The following is a 23,436-nucleotide window of genomic DNA, read 5'->3' as shown; positions in this document are numbered from 1 at the left end:
ATAAGCATAAAATGATTATATATTATATATATATTAAAATGTCATTTAAATACATAGTGCCCTTAATGGGATAATTTAAGATTAGAATCAGAATATTATATTTTAGGATATTGAGCTTTAATGCAACTGATATTTTTGTTCACATCTAATTTTAAAAATGTTTCAAGAAGTCCCAGAAATTTATCAACCACTACTAGAAATGATCTTTCCAAATATATCCACACTTACTTTATTTTCAATAAGTCCAGTTAATGTGCAGAGAGGTCAAAGATATTAGAGTTATAATATTTCGAACAGAAATACAATGACATCTTTTTTAGCATAGACGAAATTCTATAATTAATGTAGATATTAAGTCTGAGATAAATAATGAAAAAATTAAGAAAGGAGCTAAACATGTTCTTTACTCAAAGGCATGCAAGCAGGGCTTCCAAAATTGAAATGACATTTTCAAGGAATTGTGATTGTTCATTGTCTTCCATTTTTATCTTTGTAAATATACAACTATAGATTTGTGTGTGAAAATAATGTTTTGTCTTCAATGACTACACATTTGCATTCTCTGCAGAAGTTTATCCTTCCATATCAATTAACTCATTGTATGTGCATTTTACAATTACATATTAAAAGTGAGTGAAAGTCTTCCAACTATCTAGTGAGTTTTTAGAAATGATGGAAATGTTGATGAAACCAAAAACTATTTCTTTGAAGTATTTGTGTGAAAATGAAAAATGACAAGATTGAATATACTGTTTCTTACATATTGTTTTTCCTTTCTTGCAAATGACAGATGTTTATGTATAAATAGTTTGACGTATTAAAAAGAATGAATATTTATTGTTTTTTTTTTCCCTTGGGTTTTTTTTTTTAAAATCAACTATATAACATTACAAAGCATAAAATTAATTAAAAATGGAATAGTGTGTCATAAAATTGCTGAATTTTATGCCATTGCCTGTTGAAACAAATTATATAATTTCAATATATTTCATTTAAAATATTATCAATTTCCTATTCACCTTTACTGCAAATGGCAAACAATATTTTCCAACTGCACATAGGTTAAAAAGAAAAAAGAGGTAAAACACCCGATCAAAACTATTATTGCCTTTTAAAAACAATTACAATTAAAATAAAATATTATGTTGCAACCATTTTATCAGAATTAGAAAAATTAATCCAAAAGTTAACTATTCCATTATTTTTTATGGTTTATTGATGACAATATGTTAATATATCTGTTGAATTATGAATAGCTAACATATTTTCAAAAGGTAACACGATTTACCAAACAGGCATCCTATTTTATACTCATAAAAAGTAATATTTCAATGTTGGATTGATTCATTATTTCTTTCTCACATACATTCTTTCAGGACTCAAAACGAATTTTACTTTACCAAACTCAATTATAAGCAAAGAAATTGTGATTAAATTATTATAGCTCATACTGATGAAAGTACATAAAATATTTACCAATATTAAAATCAACTATTTTTTTGAATACATTTTTGAAGGCAAATATAACTAATGATTCTTTTACTATAACATAAAAAGGAAATAAAAGCAAAACAATTAGTGATGTTATTTTGTAAATAATCACAAGTAGAAATAAAACTTTAGTATTAAAATTTATTAAAAACAGCTTACAATAAAACTTTCATTGCATTACATAAGAGAAGTAAAATGTTTCAAACCCTTATTTAAATACATTTCACTATGCATATGCAGCACTGGGTTTTCTCCGGCAATCAAGTAATATACATGAATTTAAAAAAATAAGTTTTGGTATCAAAATATTGTGTTTAAAAATTTTACAAACAAAAGTGACATACTTTTGAGTGCATTTCAATTAATTAAATACCTTACTAAAAAAAATAAACATTTCTATTGCACCAAATTTTCATGTTCTCATACAAACTCAAGTAATTGGTACACATTATAAAAATACATTCATATCACTTATTTCATACAGCAATGCAAAATTTTTGCTGCATTTATTTCATTACATCACCTTATTAAAAGCTGAGACAACATCAAATATTGATTAGAAAAATCAGGATAAACTTCAATTCAATTATGTAGAATACTCCATTAGTTAAGCACTGGCAAAAAATTATGAGTACTGTAGGCTTTGACTTGAACTATGCAGAAAAGTTCTGTACAAAGTAAATGGAATGCATGAACAGAAAGGGAATGAATGAGGTAATGAAAGGCAATAAAAGATAATGAATGAATGATATTATGTACAAATGAACTGAGCCAAAGGAAAACACAAGCTGCCATGGCTTTAAAGTATAGTATAAATAACACTGTTTGAGTATACACAAAATTCCAAATATCTTCAGCTACAAAGGAAACCGAAAATGTAAAATAGCTACCAAAAGTAAACCATAGACTACATTTAATTCAAAAAGAATTTATAAGCAAACACATCACCCTGTTTACAGCATTAATACTTGTTCGAAAAAAATCATGTAGAATTTAAATACTTTTATTAAATTTCTATGAATGAAAATAAATGCATATGATAAAACTCACCAAATTATACATAAAGATGGAAATCACCAGCATATTAACATTTTTAAACACCAAGTGCAAACACTTTGCTTATATAAGCAATAACAAGAAAAATATTTCAACTGCATTATGGAAACTATTCAGATTACTTCAACTATATACATGTAAAATAGCTTTTATTTCCAGAATATCACTGTACAGTACAACAAATATTTCTATTTTATATTTTGTCGGACGGAATAAAATTTCAGCTAATTGCTTAGTAAAAATTTTCTTATATCATATAAAGATGATACTAACAAATTTGATATCAGCATATAAGTTTTATATGACTATTTTCACAGTACTGACAATTCAGATCATATTTATGAAATATATATAGTACATTTAAAATTAGACAAAAAAAAAAACACCCTCTGAATCAAGTTAATTATAATAGATATTAAAATTCTGCTGAAATTTATAATAGAGTTTCATTAGACAGTATAATTACTCTACAAACAGTATTAAATTAAAAACATTTCAAATCATAAAACTGCTAATAAGTATTAAAATTTAAGATGAGTTTAAAAGAATACATATACATTATGTATAATTTAATTCTTTAAAACGAAAAACATTTCACAAAAAAATTCTTAGAAAAATAATTTTCTAAATTCTATTAAAATGAAGATCAAAGCTAATGCCTGCTTTATTTTGTATTAACTTGTTACACAAAATAGATTATGAACCATTCATGTTTTAAATGAAAAGCACTGCAATGGCTCTTTTTAAACTTAAATTTCGTCCAAACAATTTCACAAAAACAATAATTAAAAAGAAGCATGGACATATTTACAGTTCTGCTATGAAAGGCAATTTGATAAGGCATTTGAGTTCAGAACATCATTATATCCCACTTCAAGACAAATATAAGTTTTTTAAATTTGTTTTGATGACTATGATTACAATAAGAAACAACGATTATTCAACAATTTTCTAATAATTGGATAATAAAGAAGTGATGTTTCTTCATAAGACAATCCTAATGTGAATTTGAAGGAATCTTTATAACTATGAAAGAACTATATCACTGATAAATATTTTGCAATTCGAAAAGAATGAAACACTTTTTCTTTAATTCCTTCATATGTTAATTTGATTATCACAGCAATTCAAATATTTATTTCATAAACTATTTCTTAAGGACTCTTTATGAGAATATTAGAACATCATAATAAGATAATTTTTCATCTATGATGAAAAGAAACAACAAAGGAAGTGAATCCAAAGAGGAATATATAAAATCAACAAGAAGGAAAGTAACTGAGAATTGTCAGAATGTAAAAGGCATTTTTCACAATAATTTTAAAATGAAGGGATGACATCATAAATATTTGAAATTCTCATACCTTAAAAACACTTTACTTTCAATCTAATTTATGGAAGAAAAAAAAATGTACAAGTAAAAATCTGTTGATGAAATCAAACCAGTAGTACAAATGGCACCTCCAATAGCCACTTTTAATTCAACTACAAAATAACAGAACATTAACAGCTTCTTTAAAACACACACACACAAAAAAAGCCTATTCACAATCAATTATAGATCTAGACTGATAAAAACCATTCATTTTTTCACTTTTCAAACACACAAAAAAAATCCATTTATACCAAAACAAAAGTCAATGAAATGTAACAAAAGTAACAGAAACATCAACTGTTTCCTTAAAGAATGGGATGTAAGAGTGGCCAGCACACAGATTTTAACAAGGGCTGTGTCGGAAACTTCTCATAAGAGGGACCAGCAAACTAGGTGCTCCAGCCTGCATCAAGAAAGGGTGTTGTAATAGTTCACAGGCAGTAGCTCGTTGAGAAGGATCACGGACCAGCATTTTTTCCAAGAATCCCTGAAGACGAGGCGATACCTGAAATTTAAAAGAAGTTGATTGAAATGGAATTATGGAAATTTTTTACATCAAATGATATCACCAGTCTTAATGTGTACATGATTTTATTCACATATTATTCTAAAATTTAATAAATTTGGTATTTTTTTCCCTTTTTCTACTAAGTTTACATAGCTCTTTTTATAAACATATTTTGATGAATTCAGCAACACTTATTTCTATTCTTATGATACATTTAGAAACAACACACATTTCTTCTACTATGATGCACATGCTTTTATATTCCAGTTGTCTTTCTTGGCTTATATAAAGCACATTTCTTTTTAGTGCAATTGCACTTCTTAATGTGCAATAAATAACAACAGCAATTTCTTATCATATTCTTCTAAATAATATTATATATTTATTTATTTAATGCACTTCATGATAAGAAGCCACTTTCACGAAATTTTAAAAAAATTAACCATTCATTATCAGATGAAACATTTTCCTTAAGATTACCATATTTTTAAATAAATATATTCAGATATTTAATTTATAATTAATGTAATAAAAATATTTTTCCCATGTTTGTTACATTGTTTAGTACAAAGGAATATTGATTAACATAGTGCATCATATATTATCACCATAGGGATGTTGTATTTCACAATTATTCACAATATCATAATGATTTCAAATTAATTTAAATCATATCTTCCTTTACTAATTTGGATTAATTTAATAATCATTCAAAAATAGATTTTAGATCTGAAGATAATTTTCAATAACAGAAATTTAATTAAGAATTTTAACTTTACAGCAAACACTATTATCATTACAACACATGTTGTAATAATAATAATTATTACAACATCTCTCATTCTCATTTATGAGAACATGGACACTTGTGCCTGAACATTAAAAAAATTCTTAAAGCATACAGTTAAAATAAAGACAAATGTGAGAAATTCATAATTTATAGTTAAAATTACTTCAAGCAAAAGAGATCAATTAGTTTTCCTTACCTTTGTGTGATTACAAAATCACACAAAAGTACAACAGACAGAATTCCTTTTATCTCATCCAAAATTAAATATAGAACCACAATTTGAGTGATAAAGAGTTTGTTCAAAATTATTTTCTTCAAGTTGATTAAATTTTAGAATTACTGTGTTTATATACACACAGACAGACACAGTTCCAATTCTTTCAATTGTGAAAGAAATGGAAGGGGGGGGGGGGGAGGACTTTCAGAAACCTAAAATATGGAGATTTTTCAAAACTTTACATTTACTTTTCAACATTTTAGCAATTAGTGTATATTTTAAAACTGGAAAAAATTATATTAATGTATGTTAATATATTTATCTATAGGTATACCCTTTTGCGTTTTTTAATGTGAATGCATCTTCTGATCTTTAAGAAATCATATTTATACATACTTTCAACATTTTATTTTAAGGGCAAAATATGTGGCTAGAAAATCACTTATTAGATATTTTTTAAATATAAATATGTTGTTGGAGTTATTTGTGTTTTATTCTAAATATTCTGCATTTCATCCTTTCTGTTCATATATTCTGTGTTTTATTCTTTTTTCACAGCGTAAAAAAACATTTGTGAAGTAAATTAAGGGATTGCAGAAATTTTGAAAGAACTTTGTTTCAGAATTCTCAAAGTTTGCAAGTCAATTATTGTCAAAAATTTGTAATAGAAAACAAATTTCAAACAGATCTACAATAATTTTTTTAAATTAATTAATTTCAATAAATAACTTTTTGTTCTATTTTAATATTTATTTTCAAATGTCATCTTATAAAAAAAAATCTTAAGGATAAACATTGAAAATCTAGTTTCAAACACAGTTGTTAAGTGCTGTATTCTCAAGGTAAGGAAAAACAAAAGGAAATCATAATAGTTGAAAGCATAGATAAAGAAAATTTCAGAGACATTCATTTTCTTCCCTAATTTTATTTTCAAAGGAACTTGAATTCACTTGATTTTCATTTGAGCATTTCACTTGAAGTTAAAATACATAGAAGTTTTAATGAATTCATTATTAAGTGCAAAGTCAAATAAATAAATTTTTAAAATGTATATACTGAAAAAAACAGAGGGTTATACAATTTCCCAGTCCCTACATGCAAGCCACATCTTCCAGAGCAAGAAGATTTTAATTAATAAAGAAAGAACCAATGTTACATGCAAGAGTTTGATCAATGCATCTTAATAATATCACCAATAGATGACATGAACCAATAGAAATGATGGACTGAGAAAAGAGAGATATCAAGGGGATAATCAGAATATCAGCAATCTTGTGGATGTATAGATATAAAACAAAAATAGTTTATATAAAAATAAGAACTTTCATACAACTATAAATGTATGAAAGTTTATGGATGCAATTGCATCCATAAATTTATTACATACAAAATTAATACTTTCAGTCCTGGATAATTTCTTGAATTTATTCACTGAACATATTATTTAACAAAATAAGAAATAAATAATATTTTGAAATTTGAAAAGAATAGTATGTCAAGAACTGCACTCACTATAGAAACTAAGCAAGATAAGTGTTATTAGTTTTTAAATAAAAATGTAAAGAATTTACATACATTTTTATTTATATGTATTCCTAAAAGAATTCTTATAAAAATTCATGATAAATAACTAAGTCATTAACAATTAATGCAGGTATTGTCTTTGAACAGATTACCATTCAATTAATTTAGAAAATGTTTAATATAGGAAATTACGCATAATTATTTACTAATTCATTATATACCAATAACAATAATAGAATTCAAAAGCAATCTTACTCTGTGGGTATTCTTTAGCTTGGGTGGAGGCATGTCTCTGATACGTCGCATTGCCTGAAGTGGTGGTTCATTGAAGAAAGGAGGTTCACCATCAACCATTTCAATCACCATGATGCCCAGAGACCAAATGTCCACCTAAAAAAACATATAATAAATTATTCACTAAACTTTTCCCTACAAATAGAAAATATCAATCAAACCGAGTTTTAATTTATTTATGTATTGAATTTTTTGTCGGAGAAAAATAGATGAGAATCTCTCGATAGATTTTGATAATTTATGTTATATAAAACAGAAAAGGATTAAATATAATGTTAGATCACTTTATAAACATTGGATCTAAATATCTGATTCCATTTATTAGTTTAATATAATTTTAAATGAATTACTGGATTTTTTTTTCTCTAATGTTGTTTTCTTTGACCATGCAAATCTTGGACAAATAAATTATTATTTTGCAATATGTAGCAATTTCTTGCCATATTTGGAGATAAACAGGCGTGTTGGATATAAACAGATTTGGAGATAAAAACATGTTTAAATCATTGCAAGAACTTATTATAGAATTTTAATAAAATTATTATGATATTATAACTAAAAAGCTAGTAAGAGAATATAATATAGTGGCAAGTTATGATATGTGCTATGAGTACAACTCTAAAGTGCTTTCATATTATATATATATATTCAAAGATATTATATTTTAAACAGCACGAGTATCTTTAATAGTTATCAATGACTGTACCATTTATTACTTTTAATGCATTGATACTGAGATTGTTATTAGAAATATTTCACTTTTGCAAATCAACTTTGTAATAATCTTCCCATTCTATTTAATATGGTAATGATTGAGTAGAAGAGATTTTATAATATATTGCTTAAATATAAAGAATTAACAATGAATGGACATGCAATATAATAGATATTCTTACCTCTGGACCATAAGGCAAGCGTGAAATAACTTCAGGAGCCATCCAGTATGGTGTACCAACAAGAGATTTTCTGTTAGGAAGGTCATTAGATACTTGGGCACAAAAACCAAAATCGGATAATTTCACCTAAAATAGTAACAGTATATTTATATTTTAAAACAATGACAACAAGAAAAAAATTGTGTGAATATCATAACCATAAAAATTGCCTTAGAATTAATTCCTTTATTTAAGAAAATCGGTGATGAATGAATCTAAAAACAAGCATAGCCATTATTTCCTGATAAAACATAACTGAAAGGAAAAGAATGTTAAAATTAAAAATGCTACTTTATTTTATGAGTACTTATAAATGCAAATCAATTTTCTTCCATGCTTTAACGACAACTTAGTAATCTATGCAAATGCTTTTTTACGGCAAAAGTATTTATTATATAAGGACACATTATACAGGATAAATATTTCTTACAGATATAGAACACAAACTGCAGATTTTTTTTTTTTTCATCTACATATCTTAACTTGCATTCTTGTACCACTTTTTTAAGCTTTTATTTATCCCATATTTTACTGCTTCAATTATAAAAAGAAATTTGAAAACAGATAAAATTATATAATAATTATAATCTGTATTATTAAAAGAACAATTATATTTATACAATTATGAGAATAATTAATTTGTAGAGTGTCTTTAAGTATCTAGTTTAATAATCGAAAATTTATATCAAAATGTGTAATTTTTATATTATATACATATAATTTTTACATTAGTTCTTAAAAGTTTAAATTTCTTTTCAGTTCCTTTTATTTTTATTCCACAATTGTGTAGTGCTTTATGATGCAGACTGATGTATAAGACTGGATGACTTAAAATCACTGGATGGTTATATTTTCTACATAACTGAACCATCTAAGTGAAATTTACTATGATAAAGAGATCAGCTCTCTTACAGATAATAACAGCTAAAACATAATTTGTCTCCAACTTTATTATTCCTATCTACATAATATCATCATCAATATATTAACAAGATTGTAACAGGTTGTCCTTATGCATAACTTTTTCCATCACAATATCAAGTACTTAAATTTACCAAAGATGAACATAGAAATAACAACAGAAGCCAATACTTTTTGTTAGACAGTTAGAAATGGAATTTGTTAATAATGGTACAAGTGAGTCGTTAGATTCATATAGCAATGAACTAATAACTAATGGGTTATCACTACTATAGAAAATGATATTTTAAATCAATATATATTTCTGGTGACAAGTCAAAGAATAAAATATTATATATGTTGAATATGAAATTTACATACACCTGTGTTGGGGGGGGGGGGGGTACCGAGTTGTAGATAAGTTTAGTAAATTTTATAAAAGCACTGAAATGATTTCCACTCAAAATGATTAGGGAGGGGGGAATAAATAAAAATAAAGGACTTTTTACAGATTTTCAAAGCAATGATAAAACAATCAAATATTTTCACATCAATATTTAAATGCTGCAGTATACTTTCTAATTTATAACTTTCAAATGCTTAAGTAAAGAACACTAAGGAAGCCTGTTATGATCATTTTCCAGTTAATAAATCCAATACTTACATTTGAAAGTGGTTTTGAAATCATACCGCAATTGCTCTTATTATTAACCATTGGACAATTACTACTAGATGCTAATTTGAATTAAACCACTACTGGGTGTTTACTTCACAAAAATATTCACATTCTGAAATTGTTATAAATTGGTTCTTCCTTCTGACCCAGTAAATAATAAATACACATTTTGCTGATTTTACAAGGATTTTTCAAGAATCTTGAAAAAAATTAACCATTTTTATAGAACCCTGAGTTGGGCAAAATAAAATCCAGAGAATTTTCAAGGATTGTGGGAGTCTTGATTAGCATTCTAATAACTCTTTTGAATAATATTTTTATTTTAATATGTTACTTCTGCCCCTGGATGCTCAAGGGTTCTTACTCTCAGAAGCTACTGCATCCCCTTTCTGTTGTAAAGCAGATATGGGATCAACATCATCATTTTAATATGTTATGTTTTTTATTTATGTATAAAAATTATATTTACTTTTAAACTGCTCTTTCCCGTAATCATTTATTCTAATTAATTAAAATTTGCATCCATTTGTAAGGAAAGTTATACCTAGCTGAACCACATAAAGTCATTGATCCTTCCCACAGTACATGGTATTCAGATTATTATATTCTAGAAAAAAATATGTCCAGAAAACTTATAAGAGGGACATAAAAACTTGCTTACTCTGCCATCATTAGCAAGTAATATAGAATCACTCTTGATATCCCTATGAATTACTCCTTGTGAGTGAAGGAAAGCCAGGGCTTTAAGGCACTGTTTGCAGACAGTGGCTATTTGCTCTTCGTCCATCCTTGAGTGAGTAACGATGTCTGTCAGGGCACCACCCTCCAAGAATTCCATTACTACCCACAGTTCGTCTCCCACCAAGAAGCTGTCAAACATTTCCACAATATTTGGGTGGTGGTAATCTCGCATGATTACAACCTATGTAAAAAACAACACATGTATTAGTTCAGTTCAGAGTGCCCATCATTTCTGCTGCTTGATTTTCTCAAATATTTCAAGATTAAATTTTTTTTTTTAAAATTCATGACTTCTTTTTAAAATGTATTTAAAATCTTCAGAATGATCTTGTAGGATTTTTTCTCCTTTATTTATCACACAATACACTCTCAGTAATATGCAGAAAATAATTCCACCCTTCTCATTAAAAATCTATATAGAATAAACAAAATAAAAACAACAACAACAAAAAAAAAGAGTCATTTTTACTAATTATGTCTCAGATAAGCTGCATTTTTGTCATTATTTTCCTTTTTTTAGCATATATATCAATTAATACATGACATTAACAGATGTGTTCCCATGTAGACATCCTTTATTCCAGCAATATCTCATAAATTGACTATTACAGATTTTCTCACAAAAGATGCAGTACACAATCATATGTATAGGTAAAAGACTAATAACGAGCTAATATAATAATAGGATCTTTCCTATTAAAAATAAAACTGAACAATAATTCTACTAACAATAAAAAAAAATAATATTTACAAATATAAAATGAAAAATGGATAGAAAAAATAATAGCAGCAGTCTGCACTTTTAAATTAAAAATATTCGATCAAAAAATTATTCAGTGGCAGCAAAATTATTTTAATTTTTAAATCTGCAGAAATTATATCAACTATGACGAACAGCCATTTCCAACATTTCTATTAAGCATCCTAAATATTGGCAGAATGCTTAATATATTTTTATCATATAGAGTTAAGTTTAATCAAATCATAAAATGTTTTCTATTACTGTGCAAATAATAATAATAATAATAACAGTAATAATAAAACTTTATAAATGCATTTCATAAACTTTTGCTGCACGTGGTTTCATATACATAAAAATGAAAAAACATTTTTTTTCTATTCTTTTATCTCTTTTTTTCTTCTGAGAAAACTACAGGAATAATATGTACATATAAAGTTTCAAATAATAAATTTAAATTATTTTAATGTGTTTAGCATTATTTTAAAACTTAGAAGAATTTTGAAATATTTAGAAGGAATTTCTAAAATACTCAATGTTAAAAAAAAAAAAAAAAAAAAAAAAAAATGTTGAAAGAAAATATTGTCAGCAATGTCCATCTGATTCCATTTTGCGGATTCCATAATTTAGCATTAAAAAAAAAAGAATATATTTAATAGAAAATACAATACGTAATAGTAAAAAAATATTTAAAAGGAAACAAACAATAACAGCTGATACTTTACAATTCAACAACAGCAACAACAACAACAAAAAAAAAAAAACTTATAAGAAGTGGATGATGATCAGCTGCTTCAGGAGGTTTATTGATAGTGTTTACTTTAATTATATATCTTATACATAAACTAATACTTATAATTCCCTAACAAATATATTTTTAAGCATCAATTGCGACAAAAATGAAAGTTGTATTATTTTAATAGTATTTTCTATTCCCTGTATGTATGAACCCACGTAAAAGAGTCAAGTCTCATGATATCATGGGACATAAAAAAATAATCATTTGGTTCCTCTTCTCCTAAATTTACAGTACTATATAGCATTACTTTTTTTATTTATCATGTAAATTACACAGATATAATGTAGAATCCTTCAATTAAACATTTGATGAAACAATAAAATAATACATATGTATAATACTGAACCTCTTCACAGTAATTTCAAATGTAACAAACTTGAACTGTTCCCAAGTTATTTTGACTAAGAACATGAATGTTAAACTGAGTCTCAATCATATTTCAATATAAAAAAGATGATTAAACAAATTATAGTAGTATTTGAACTATCAATACTTGACATAAATTATAAAAGAAATCATAATGAAGAATCAAACTTTTTAAACATTTTACCAATAAACATACAGAATATAAAAAGACAAATAATGAGGTGAATAGTGGATTCAAAATAATTAGCACTATTTGAAGCAAATTCAATCAAATCAGATGCATGACAGATATACTTCAGAAACAAGGCAGAAATTTTGGTTGCTCAGTAATTTAAATGTTTAATTCCATTACTTGATGCATACACACCAATATATATATATATTTCTGACTGACAGAAAAGGATCAATTTTCATTGACAACAATGCTTCATTCCAGTTACGAAAAAAGAATAGTGACTTTTCAAGTTTGATAAATTATCAAAATTATAAAATTTCAGCTTTAGAAAAAAATTTCATAATTTTCCTTGATCTTTATGAATTTTCAGAACATCCCCAATTTTCTGGTTGACTAATCTGATGAATGCTAAAATAAAATTTCATTGCTTTTTGAATGAATTTTGTAAAAGAATGCATTATATCCTTTTCTTTCAAATGGATTATCGATAAATTTCAATTTCCATTAAATTAAATAGCCAACCAAAGAAATTATTTTCAATGAGAAGGGAAGGGGATATAAAGATGAAATTCTACTGACTAATGTCAAAGAACAGTTTGTCACACAAATAAACATGGCAAGCTACAATGATTTGAACACCTATTTGCCTTTTTTTATTAGTAATTCAGATTAGAATATCATTTATAATATCTAGCAGGAAATATGCTATATAAATTTTATTATAAAATAATTACTAATAGAACAAATAAAGTATTAAAATAACTTTGCGTTAAATTGCATTTATCTGCTATAAAACAAACTTCAGAGATAAAGATAGTGTAAATATTTAGTAAACATAGTAAAGATGAACATAAACAGATATTTATTTACATATATAAATCAATTATAAACATTCCAATAATAAGGAAAGAGACAAGAATATTCATTTATAGATATAGAAAAAAGAAACAGAAGGAAAAAGAAGGAAGAAATAATAATAATATAAAACAAATAAATAACATATATCTTATAAAATCTTATTATGCAAACAATTTTTATCTCAAATAACTCAGAAAACACAATAAGCAAATCATAAGCATAGTTCTTAAAAAAAATTATGTTTCGACAAAGATTATTTATAAGTTAAATTAATTTTTTTAAAGCTCTGCTTTAGATGTTTAGATGATAGTACCAGCCTTTCATACATAAGATTTCATAATTTAGGGGTGTTTATTTTTGTTATAATTGCTTTTGTAGTTTATTGTAATTTCTTGGTTTATTCTGGATCAAGGTACTCCTTCAATTTAACAAAAATAATATACAGCAACAGTTTAGGGTTTTTTCTTAACTTAAAATTGCCATTACTGGCAAAGGATTTTGGTTAAAAATCAAATATTGTTAAAAAATCTTAACTGTAATGAAAAGAAAAAAAAAAACTGATTCATAAAACCTATTTAAAAAATGCCACAATAACTTAATAAAAAAAGCAAAGTTTATTTAAAGTAATCAAATTGCTTATGCAAATCTTTTTCAATAACCTAACCTGAATAGAAATACAAAACCAAAAAGTTTAAATTTCAATAAATAAGAAATTTGTTTATATAATAAATATGACTAGTTCATACATACTTCATTAAATAATAATTCTCTTCGCTGCTGCTTGTGTAAATCCATTTTCTTCACAGCAACTTGACGACCTGTAGATTTTTCAGATGCAATGCAAACAATTCCTGTAGAGCCTTCACCAATTTTTATGAAATTTTCAAGGTTGTCTCTTGGATCACCAGGACTTACAACCATTTGTAGTGCAGCACGGAACTGAAATATACAAATTAATACATGAAATAAATTATGTATCACATAAACTTGAAGATCAATAGCTGTATATTAAAAATAATATAACAGTCAGGTAAGATAATTTAACTAACACATTAATAACAAAATGAATTTAAATTGCATGGTTGAATTAACTAATTTAGATAGTAAAAATTACATGAAGAAAAGATAATTCAAATATTTTGTAAAATAAAGTCCATCTATCATAATTTTTAAAAAAATAATAATAAAAAATTGAAAATTATAAAACAAACAGAATAATATTTGAAAACAAAACAAATAATGAAAGAAGTACCATTTTCAGAAATTATATATATATATATATATATATATATATATATATATATATATATATTGTGAAGTTTAGCAAACATAAAAATGCAATAGGAAGATGCACTTTTAAAAATTAAAGAAAAGCAGCAATGATCAAAATAAGCCTTTCACTGTTTTAGTATTCATGTTAAGTGTTTGGTAGAGTATTCTTGCATGTTAATAAATTTATTATAAAGCACAAATTACAATCAGAAAGACTTAGCAAGAAAACACCTTAAAAATAAGATTAAAAAAAAAAAGAAAAAAAAAAAGAGGATATTCATTACTGGTCCTCTAAGATACGAAAGTCCTCTAAGATACGAAAAAGATTAGATGTATAAATAGTGTAAAATGAATAGTTTATTTAATTTACCTGCTCATGAGATAATCTTTGCTGCTCTAAATGATTCTGATTTTGATTTTGACCAGTAGAAGGCTTGGTTGGTGGACGGAGTTCTGGCTTGACATGTTCCTGTAAAAAGACAACAAACATAAGTGGATATTTCATTATCATTATACTATACATATAGTAACAGAAGATTATTAAGTTCACGCACATTTGAAATGTTATTGAACTGAAACTTCTTGGTGAACCTGAAAAAGTGTTATCAAATTAAAACTCTTTGAAATCTTACCCATTTTTCTTCTTATTTAATGTAGATATCTACTTATTCAATAGAATAGCTTTAGAAATAACTACTTATACTGCATTAGGCAATTATATTATCTAATCTAGTCAATAGATTCATTATTTGAACAGATAGGAATATGATAGTCCATTCTTTTATCATGAATTACATAATCCATTATAGCAATTTTTTTCCATAACAAACATTTTTAGCTTTATAAATTTTAATCAAATAACAATAAAGCAAGGTTCTTTAGTACACAGTTCACGAATGCTGATTATGTAAAATAAAAAATCAAAGAAAAAAAAACAAAACATTTCTGCAAATTTAGTTCTTAAGCATATTTCTATACTATCTGTAGAATGTTAATTTAATTCAGAATATTTGGTTTAGAAAGAAAGATGAATATAAAAATGGCTGTATAATAATAATAATATTTTTTATTACAATCAGAACTTTCAGTGGAAAACCTCAATTAACACTTTAAAATTTCTCAATTTACAACTTGCAGTATTAAGTATAATGGCTATGACAAACATTTAATATTGTCATAGCCAAAGCCTTATTTTCATAACAAAAGTAATTTTATCTGTAAGATAATAATTCAAAATATTTATATGACTGATTGTCTTTTTATTGTAGAAGGACCAATACTGGTAAGTAGAAATAATTAAGTAAAGACTGACAGCATCATATGAATAGATTTTGAAACAAATATTTACTTTTTGTCACATCTTTTTAATAAAATAATACAAATTCTGAAAGATGGATACCTTATTATTTTCCACAGGAGGTTGTTGCTGTTCTTTGGGAGTGAACTGAGGTCTAGTAGGTTTATTTCCCACTGGAGCTGGCACATGCTCCACCTGGTGGTTATTATTATTGATATTCTGTTTATTATTGATATGTTGCGGTGGTTGTGTGTTACCATTTGGTACTTGAGCCCTGTGAGCAGAAGGATTAGGAGGATGGTGAGAAGTGTGAGGAGGATACTGATTTTGTGCCACAGGTGGTGGTACTGGAGGCATTTTGTTGGGAACCTAAAGGATAAAATAAAGCATATAAATTTTCACCCCTTTTAAATATAAATTATAAAAACTAACTTGTGCTACAGACATAATTAAATATTATGGAAATATATTAGAATGTTCACAAAATAATATTAACCTTAGAGAATGTAGACTACTAAAATACAATGAAAAGTTCCACACAATGCACTATTTCATTATTTATGCAAAACTAGTGTGTATTTTCCCAGGCTAATATTTTAAAATTATATCTGCTCTAAATGCTTAATATAAGTTTTAGTTATACAAAACAAAACAAAAAAATCCTTTAATAAAAATTTTATAAGGCATTTTCCCATGCCTTTCAAAATGCAGGAAAAGTATGTTTCTTGTATACATCTTTTATATATTTTCTTACAAAAGAGTTTTATTCTTCTGATTTGATTTTATTTATTTTGATCATATAGATGACAACATTTGTATGAAATTCTTAATTTCTTCCCAAAATAGTTTTTTAGAGTTTAATTATCATCAGTTTTTTGAGCAAATGACAAATTATGTCAAGGCTAACTTCTTAATATATTACTTTCTTTCCCAGAAAGCATAAATTATTGATTATAAGATATGAACTTGTAAATGGAGATAATTTGTAAAAGTAAGTTTGAATTTTCTAATATCTTTTATGTTCTTATCAATATCATTATAATTAGACAATGTGATTGACAAAAAAGTATTCCTAATTCTCCAGTATACTTAAAATAAGGTGTGCTGAAGGATTTTTTCTTTTCTTCCATCCTGAAAATCAAACACAGAATAAATCCCAATAAATTAAAGAGTGAATTCACATTTGTTTCTTCAAAATAATTCCTACACTTGCAAGCTTTTTTCAAATAGTCTTTCTAGCACTAATACGATGTGTACTAGTTGACTATAGTTACATCATATCAATTATGCATTCATATCATTTGCATTATTATTAGAATTAATATTATGTAACATGATATATAAAATAACACATCTGGGCACTTTTATGCTTTGTACATGTATTATCAGGACTCTTTGGTGAATCCTTGTTTCAACATGATCAGACTTCTGCCGAAAAAGCACAAGTTGTGTAAAGCTATTTTGCTAACACAAATATTGAAGAATTGAATATTTGTCCACATTATTTGTATAATTATTCCACATCTCAATGTTTGAACACCTATGGAATATGAACTGGAATTTCTAATTTGAGCTAAGACGTAAAGCTCTATTTCAGTGATGGATTTCATAAATCTTCCATTATAAAAGTGTTACAATAAAAATCAGTGGACAGCTTTTACTGTAAAGTAATAGTAGAGGAAAGCAGGTTTCATATTAGCAATTCATGCATTTTCAGGATAAGCAAAACAATGATATCCAGATGTTTTTAGTTATATCATTACAAAATGGTATGGTATATACATCGAATACACAATGTTAACATTCTAATAGTATGCAAATAATCAGAATATGTAATAAAATTTATTTATGATTCTTACTATACTGCACCTTTTATTATGTACTCCTGATGTGTATAAATATGCAGTGCCATTAAACATATCTTCATCCTTTATACAACATAATATATTTATTTGAAGATTTAAGTTAACAATTAACAATTTGTAGAAAATTCTTCATTACTCAGCTTCTCTTAAAGAACTACTGAAATTCAGTTTGTTGAATGCTAAAATCCTTCTGAACTTGTGAGTATTCTAACAGTTCATTTTTTTTTAAATTACAAATACTCAACATATTTACTGTAAATTTTTTTATAATGTTTTATGATATATTTTCACATATTCAGTAAATTTCTTGCAATTTGGGATTGAAGAACTATTTTTCTAAGCATTTTTTTATTTTTTTTTAAATACCAAAGTGATATACACACACAAAGAAAACCACTGATGAAAGTTGAAATATTATCAGCTATTTGGGAAACAAGATAAACTTAAATTATTTCCTTCTTTTATCAATTTCTGATTGTCTCCTAAACATCTAGGTAAACAAATCTTCATTGTAAAATGGGAACTGAAATATATTCTTTACATGGCAGAAAATGTAAAGTTAATTTATAGAACTTTGGGGAGAAGGGGGGACTAAAAAATGTATAAATCTGAATATGTCCAGATTTTGGGTCATATAATATTTTACTGAAATAACAGACATTAGTTAAACCAAGTGCTGATAGTACAAGTATATTTATTGTTGAATTAAATTTTAAAAAAATTAAAACTCCCGATGTGTACAAAACGATTGATACGGAAATTTAAGATACAATAAACATAACACTTTAAAATTAAATGTTCTGTAATGGAAAGAAATGGGCATGTAAACATTTGAGTGAGGTGCCTGAAACATTTCCACCACAGCTCTTTGCTTCTTTTAATTCAAATAAATCCAGAGGTAAATTTGAACACAACTAATTTGCTTTTAATATTAAACACACTTTGAATAATCTACTATAAACAATGAAATAAAATAAATTTATACAGCTTAAATTTTTTAAGCGATATTCTGTATTCAATACTATGATTTTAATTAGAATGAAATTTACAAACTAAGAAAACATAACTGAAAAAGTATAATATTGTTCATTTAGGATTTAAATAAAATACCTCCTAAAAGACGCTTAAATAGAAAATACAAGAATAGAAATTTGTACCTCGGTATGATAAGGTTGGTCATGATTCCAATCCCCATCCCTGTCACGGGGTCGAACATGATCCTCTATTGAATCGAATGGAGGAGGACCAACACCTTTAGGAGCTCGCTCTTGACCAAATGGAGAGGTATCCCTTCTATACCCTCCCGCAGGATGGACTTGCCCACGATTGGAATGTGGAATGTGTTGATGACCATGATGATGAGGAAAATGTCCATGATATACTGGGGGTCCACCAGGTGGAGGATGATGGGCCTCATCTTCTGGTACTGGAGGAGGCAAACGACTTAGGTAATCCCTACGAATCTGTGGCGGACTCTCCTTTCTTAAGGAGTTAGACCTGGTGACAGAGATAGGACCATTACGATGAACTTGAACAGAGTTTGAACCATAGCTGCCACGCACAATGGTCTGTAAGGGAAAAAACAGTAATATACATGGAATTTTTTTAACGCAAAACAAAATCATGATCATATGCAATCAAAATCATCAAACATGATCATACAAATTATTAAAAAAATGTAACAAAATCATTTAATATTGTATACCAGTAAAGTTTAAAAATTATATGTTACAAATACAAAATTCCTTTCAATTCCACAAAATCATTCTATTCATTAACTATTTTAAATCTAAGTTTACCATAAGAAATGATAGATTATTAAATGTCCTATCAATATATCTAACATTTTATACAGCACATTCAACAACTTGCAGAAATTCTAAATGCCTTTAAATATTAAAAATTTCTTGCCAAATATACAATCCAGGAACAGATATTAAGTCTGTATAGTAAGTAGGACAGGGTAAAAACTGAATAACAATTTGAACAAAATTACATCCTCTAAAGTATATTGAAGGAATCAAAATATTTTTCTTTATAATCTTTCTTCGATTTACTTAAAACATACAGAATTTTATTCCCACTGAAAGATTAAGTAGAGGCATCTCAAAAAGTAACTTGGAGGGGGGTTTAAAGAATAGAATTTGATATAAAGGATATAAATGATTATTCAATCACACGCAGATCATAAATTTCCATTAAATGTAAAATTGATAAGAATATAAATATATAAAAATACAGAAACAAAATTTTTGATATCAACATTAATTAAAAATATAAAGTGCCTCTTCATAGTCAAAAGAAATAAATGCTTCGGAAACAAATTGATATTGCTAACTTTGTTTGCTGACAGTTAAGACAGCTTGTTGACAAAAGTGGCAATTCATCTTTTTAAAAATATTCCTGTTTGAAATCTCATAAAAACAAAAAAAGTAATAATTACATAAATAAACTGATGACATTCAGGTTTCAACAATATAATGCTTAAATAATTTTTATTCCAGGAATCTTAACAATATACACCTTTGTTGAAATTTTCTGAATAATGAATGAAAAAATTTCAGGTTTATAAAATCCAGGTTTAAGTCTCACTGATTTATAAAATTGCCTTTTTAAAATCTCAAATCAGATATTAAAAAAAATGACTAAAATAAAATCAAATTTGATCTTCTTATTATCAGTGGTGTCATGCGAATCATTTATTTTTAAAAGAGACAAGGAAACAATATCACAAATTTAAAAAAAAAAAAAAAAAACTTAGATATAATACTCAAACATTTTAATAGCAAAACATTTCAGAAAATGCTTAATCCTGTTGCACTTATAATTATTAAAATTATTACTCAATTTCTTGAGCACAAGATATTGCTTGTTCTCCATTGTTTGATATTCCGAATACCATTCAATACTGTTAAAATATAGTGTTATAGGATATATAGTAGTAAAATAAAAGAAAGCACACCAGGAAACTCAATTAACATGTTTAATTATACAATTTATTTCATAAATGATAAAACAACCAAAGAATAAATTTCTAAAGAAAGAAAAATTTGATAATAAAGAGCTGTTACATAATGATTTCAGATTCAAATTTTAACATCTCACATCATTAGACACAGGCCTTTTATAGAAAGTAAAAATAAACTTACATGAGATTTGATGTCCATCATCTCTATAGGGGTAATCTGGGAGGGATCGATGATAGGTTTTGGGCGGTTGGTATGTGGTTGAATGAGGCTGGCCCATTGGGGTGGAAGACCTACAAACTTCCCTTCTTTCCTGTCATAACCTGTATGAACACGGTGCTCAAAATTGGTTGGGGCAGAGATGATGGGCTTCTTTTTCTTTTTGGCAAACATTATATGGTACCTGAAAATGATTGTCACAAATTGATTCATTTTATCATAACTTTAAAAAAGAAAGAAAAAAATTAAACTACTTTTATTTATTCCACTTAACAACATCAGTTCTAAAAATAATAATTAAAAAAAAAAAAAAAAAAAAAAAGGAAAGGCAAGTTTGCTTTTTTAGTAATCTTCCATAAAATGCATGGATATTTGTTGGAGGCTATCTTTTCCAATAGCATGGAAAATAATAATAATAATTTCATCATAAATTTAAAGGAGGTTTCATTCAATTTTTAATTATAAATTATTTATATTTTTTAATTGGTTACTTTATGTGCAAACTTACAATTATTCAACTGACATGATGATACATCTTAACCATAACTCATAACAACCATATAATGTAAAAAAGCATTTATATAATATTTGAAGAAGCTCATATAAAAACATAAATGATGAGGTCACTGGACTCTTGTATACAATAGTATTTACAATTCAAGCTGCAATAATATTAGATTTAAAAAGTCAAACAACACTCAAACAAATCACACAGTTTCAATACAAGGAAATTTTTATTAATAGTATCATACTATGTTAATAAGTGAAAACTATGACTTTGCAACTGTATATTTGCCCCCCCCCCCTTTTTTTAATATAGTTAATAACATCCATTATTAAAAAGTGGAACTTGTTACAGATGTTTGTTAGACATATTTTTTCATTTAATATTTATTTTCAGAATCACAAAATATACATTTCATTTGATTGCAATATTTCATTCTGGTAAATCAGACCTTGCTTATGGACTTGCATCTTGCCATCTAATGCATGAAATTAGAATTAATGATGGGATGCTTTATTTATAATATTTTAATGATTTTTAAAACAAAATAAAACTCCTTCAGAATGTTTCACTTATTTTTTTTAGTTTAAAATAATTGTTTAATCTCTTATTGAATATTATTTTTGTATGATTAACAAAATTTAGTGATAAAGACAAAAGAAGTCTTTTGAAGACTAGCATTATTTAGAAGAAGATATTTTAGGCTTTATAGGATATTTAGATATCTTAGAATTTGATTTTGAATCCATGAATAAACTCAAGATTCGATGAAAAATTAGCACTTTTTTCAATTTATAAAAAGGTAAAGATGGTATTATTATTTACTTATAATATTTATTAACTTTTGTTTAGTTCATAAGCATTATATAATTCTTTTTTGAAATCATGCTTTCAAGATCCACTTATATTGCAACAGCTTATGCTATAGTCCAAGGTTTCACTCCAATTCGGTTATAAAATAACTGCCCTAACACCTCAAATATAGACACACAAAAATCATTTGTTATAAACAAAAGAGTTAATGATACATAGAAATATGCGCTTGATCGTAATCTTTAATAATAAAAAAAATTCATGGTAAAATGATGTATTGAGTGATTTTTATTTATTGAAGTGAGAGATTTGAATAAAAAATAAAAATGCTTCTTTCAATATTTTTGCATCCTTAAAAATCCCGCTGTTATACCATTTCTAATGGAGTACCAACAGCCTGCTATATTAAATAATAATAATAATAATAATAAACACCTCACATTATTATATTGAAAACTTCATCGCCTCAATTAAAATAAATAAAACTCAATATTTATTTAATCGCAATTATAATAATTATAGGTGGCCTCAATACTTCCGCATTACTTGAAACCAAATGGTATGATGCCATGGTCAAAGATCGATCGCTAAGCCGACTGATTTGTCACGACTTTCGAACGCCTGGCAGAAATTTTGAAAACTCGTCGTGCAATCGACCTCGAACGTCTTCATGGAGTTCGATGGTTACGAGATTGACACCGCTGAGAATCAAAACAATGGTCGGCAGGACTAGAAGAACATATTTCCGTTTCGGTGCGCGCGTAAGAAAATGGCAAAGCCTTGCGTGCCGGCTACGGAAGGTCAAGAGGTTTTTAAGAAACTTTATCTTCTGAATGCGATGATACAGCCTCATGTTTGGATTATTATTAGAATTTTATTGTACACGAAAATAAACCTTTTGTTAGGTTTAGTGTTCCGCTTTGCCGCCTTTTCAGACCGGAATTCCAAATGAAGAACGGATGACTTAATTTCTTCAATAGTGCTTTCTGAGTGAAAAAGTAGCATTGTGACATCCCAAGCTATGTGCTTAGAAAAAATAAACAAGTACAAACAAA

At 26.5% G+C, this 23,436-nt stretch overlaps 1 protein-coding gene across 2 annotated transcripts in view; it reads right to left on the bottom strand.

Moving 5' to 3' along the window:
• Window positions 1-1,612: 1,612 nt before the first annotated feature.
• The window catches only part of LOC129980544 (serine/threonine-protein kinase PAK 5-like), a 43,027-nt gene continuing 21,203 nt past the window's right edge, over window positions 1,613-23,436 (bottom strand). For both annotated transcript variants that reach the window (XM_056090892.1, XM_056090891.1), the window contains exons 2-10: window positions 21,028-21,247; window positions 19,036-19,446; window positions 16,116-16,382; window positions 15,087-15,185; window positions 14,195-14,383; window positions 10,428-10,688; window positions 8,152-8,277; window positions 7,217-7,351; window positions 1,613-4,427 (exon numbers count right to left, since the gene is read on the bottom strand). In XM_056090892.1, coding sequence (XP_055946867.1) covers window positions 4,266-4,427; window positions 7,217-7,351; window positions 8,152-8,277; window positions 10,428-10,688; window positions 14,195-14,383; window positions 15,087-15,185; window positions 16,116-16,382; window positions 19,036-19,446; window positions 21,028-21,237 — 1,860 coding nt within the window. In that variant the 5' untranslated portion in view covers window positions 21,238-21,247 and the 3' untranslated portion in view covers window positions 1,613-4,265. The remainder of the gene's footprint in view (window positions 4,428-7,216; window positions 7,352-8,151; window positions 8,278-10,427; window positions 10,689-14,194; window positions 14,384-15,086; window positions 15,186-16,115; window positions 16,383-19,035; window positions 19,447-21,027; window positions 21,248-23,436) is intronic.

Source organism: Argiope bruennichi, chromosome 8 (genome assembly GCF_947563725.1).
Source record: "Argiope bruennichi chromosome 8, qqArgBrue1.1, whole genome shotgun sequence".
Lineage (NCBI taxonomy): Eukaryota > Metazoa > Arthropoda > Arachnida > Araneae > Araneidae > Argiope > Argiope bruennichi.
This window is presented reverse-complemented; position numbering and strand designations above follow the sequence as displayed.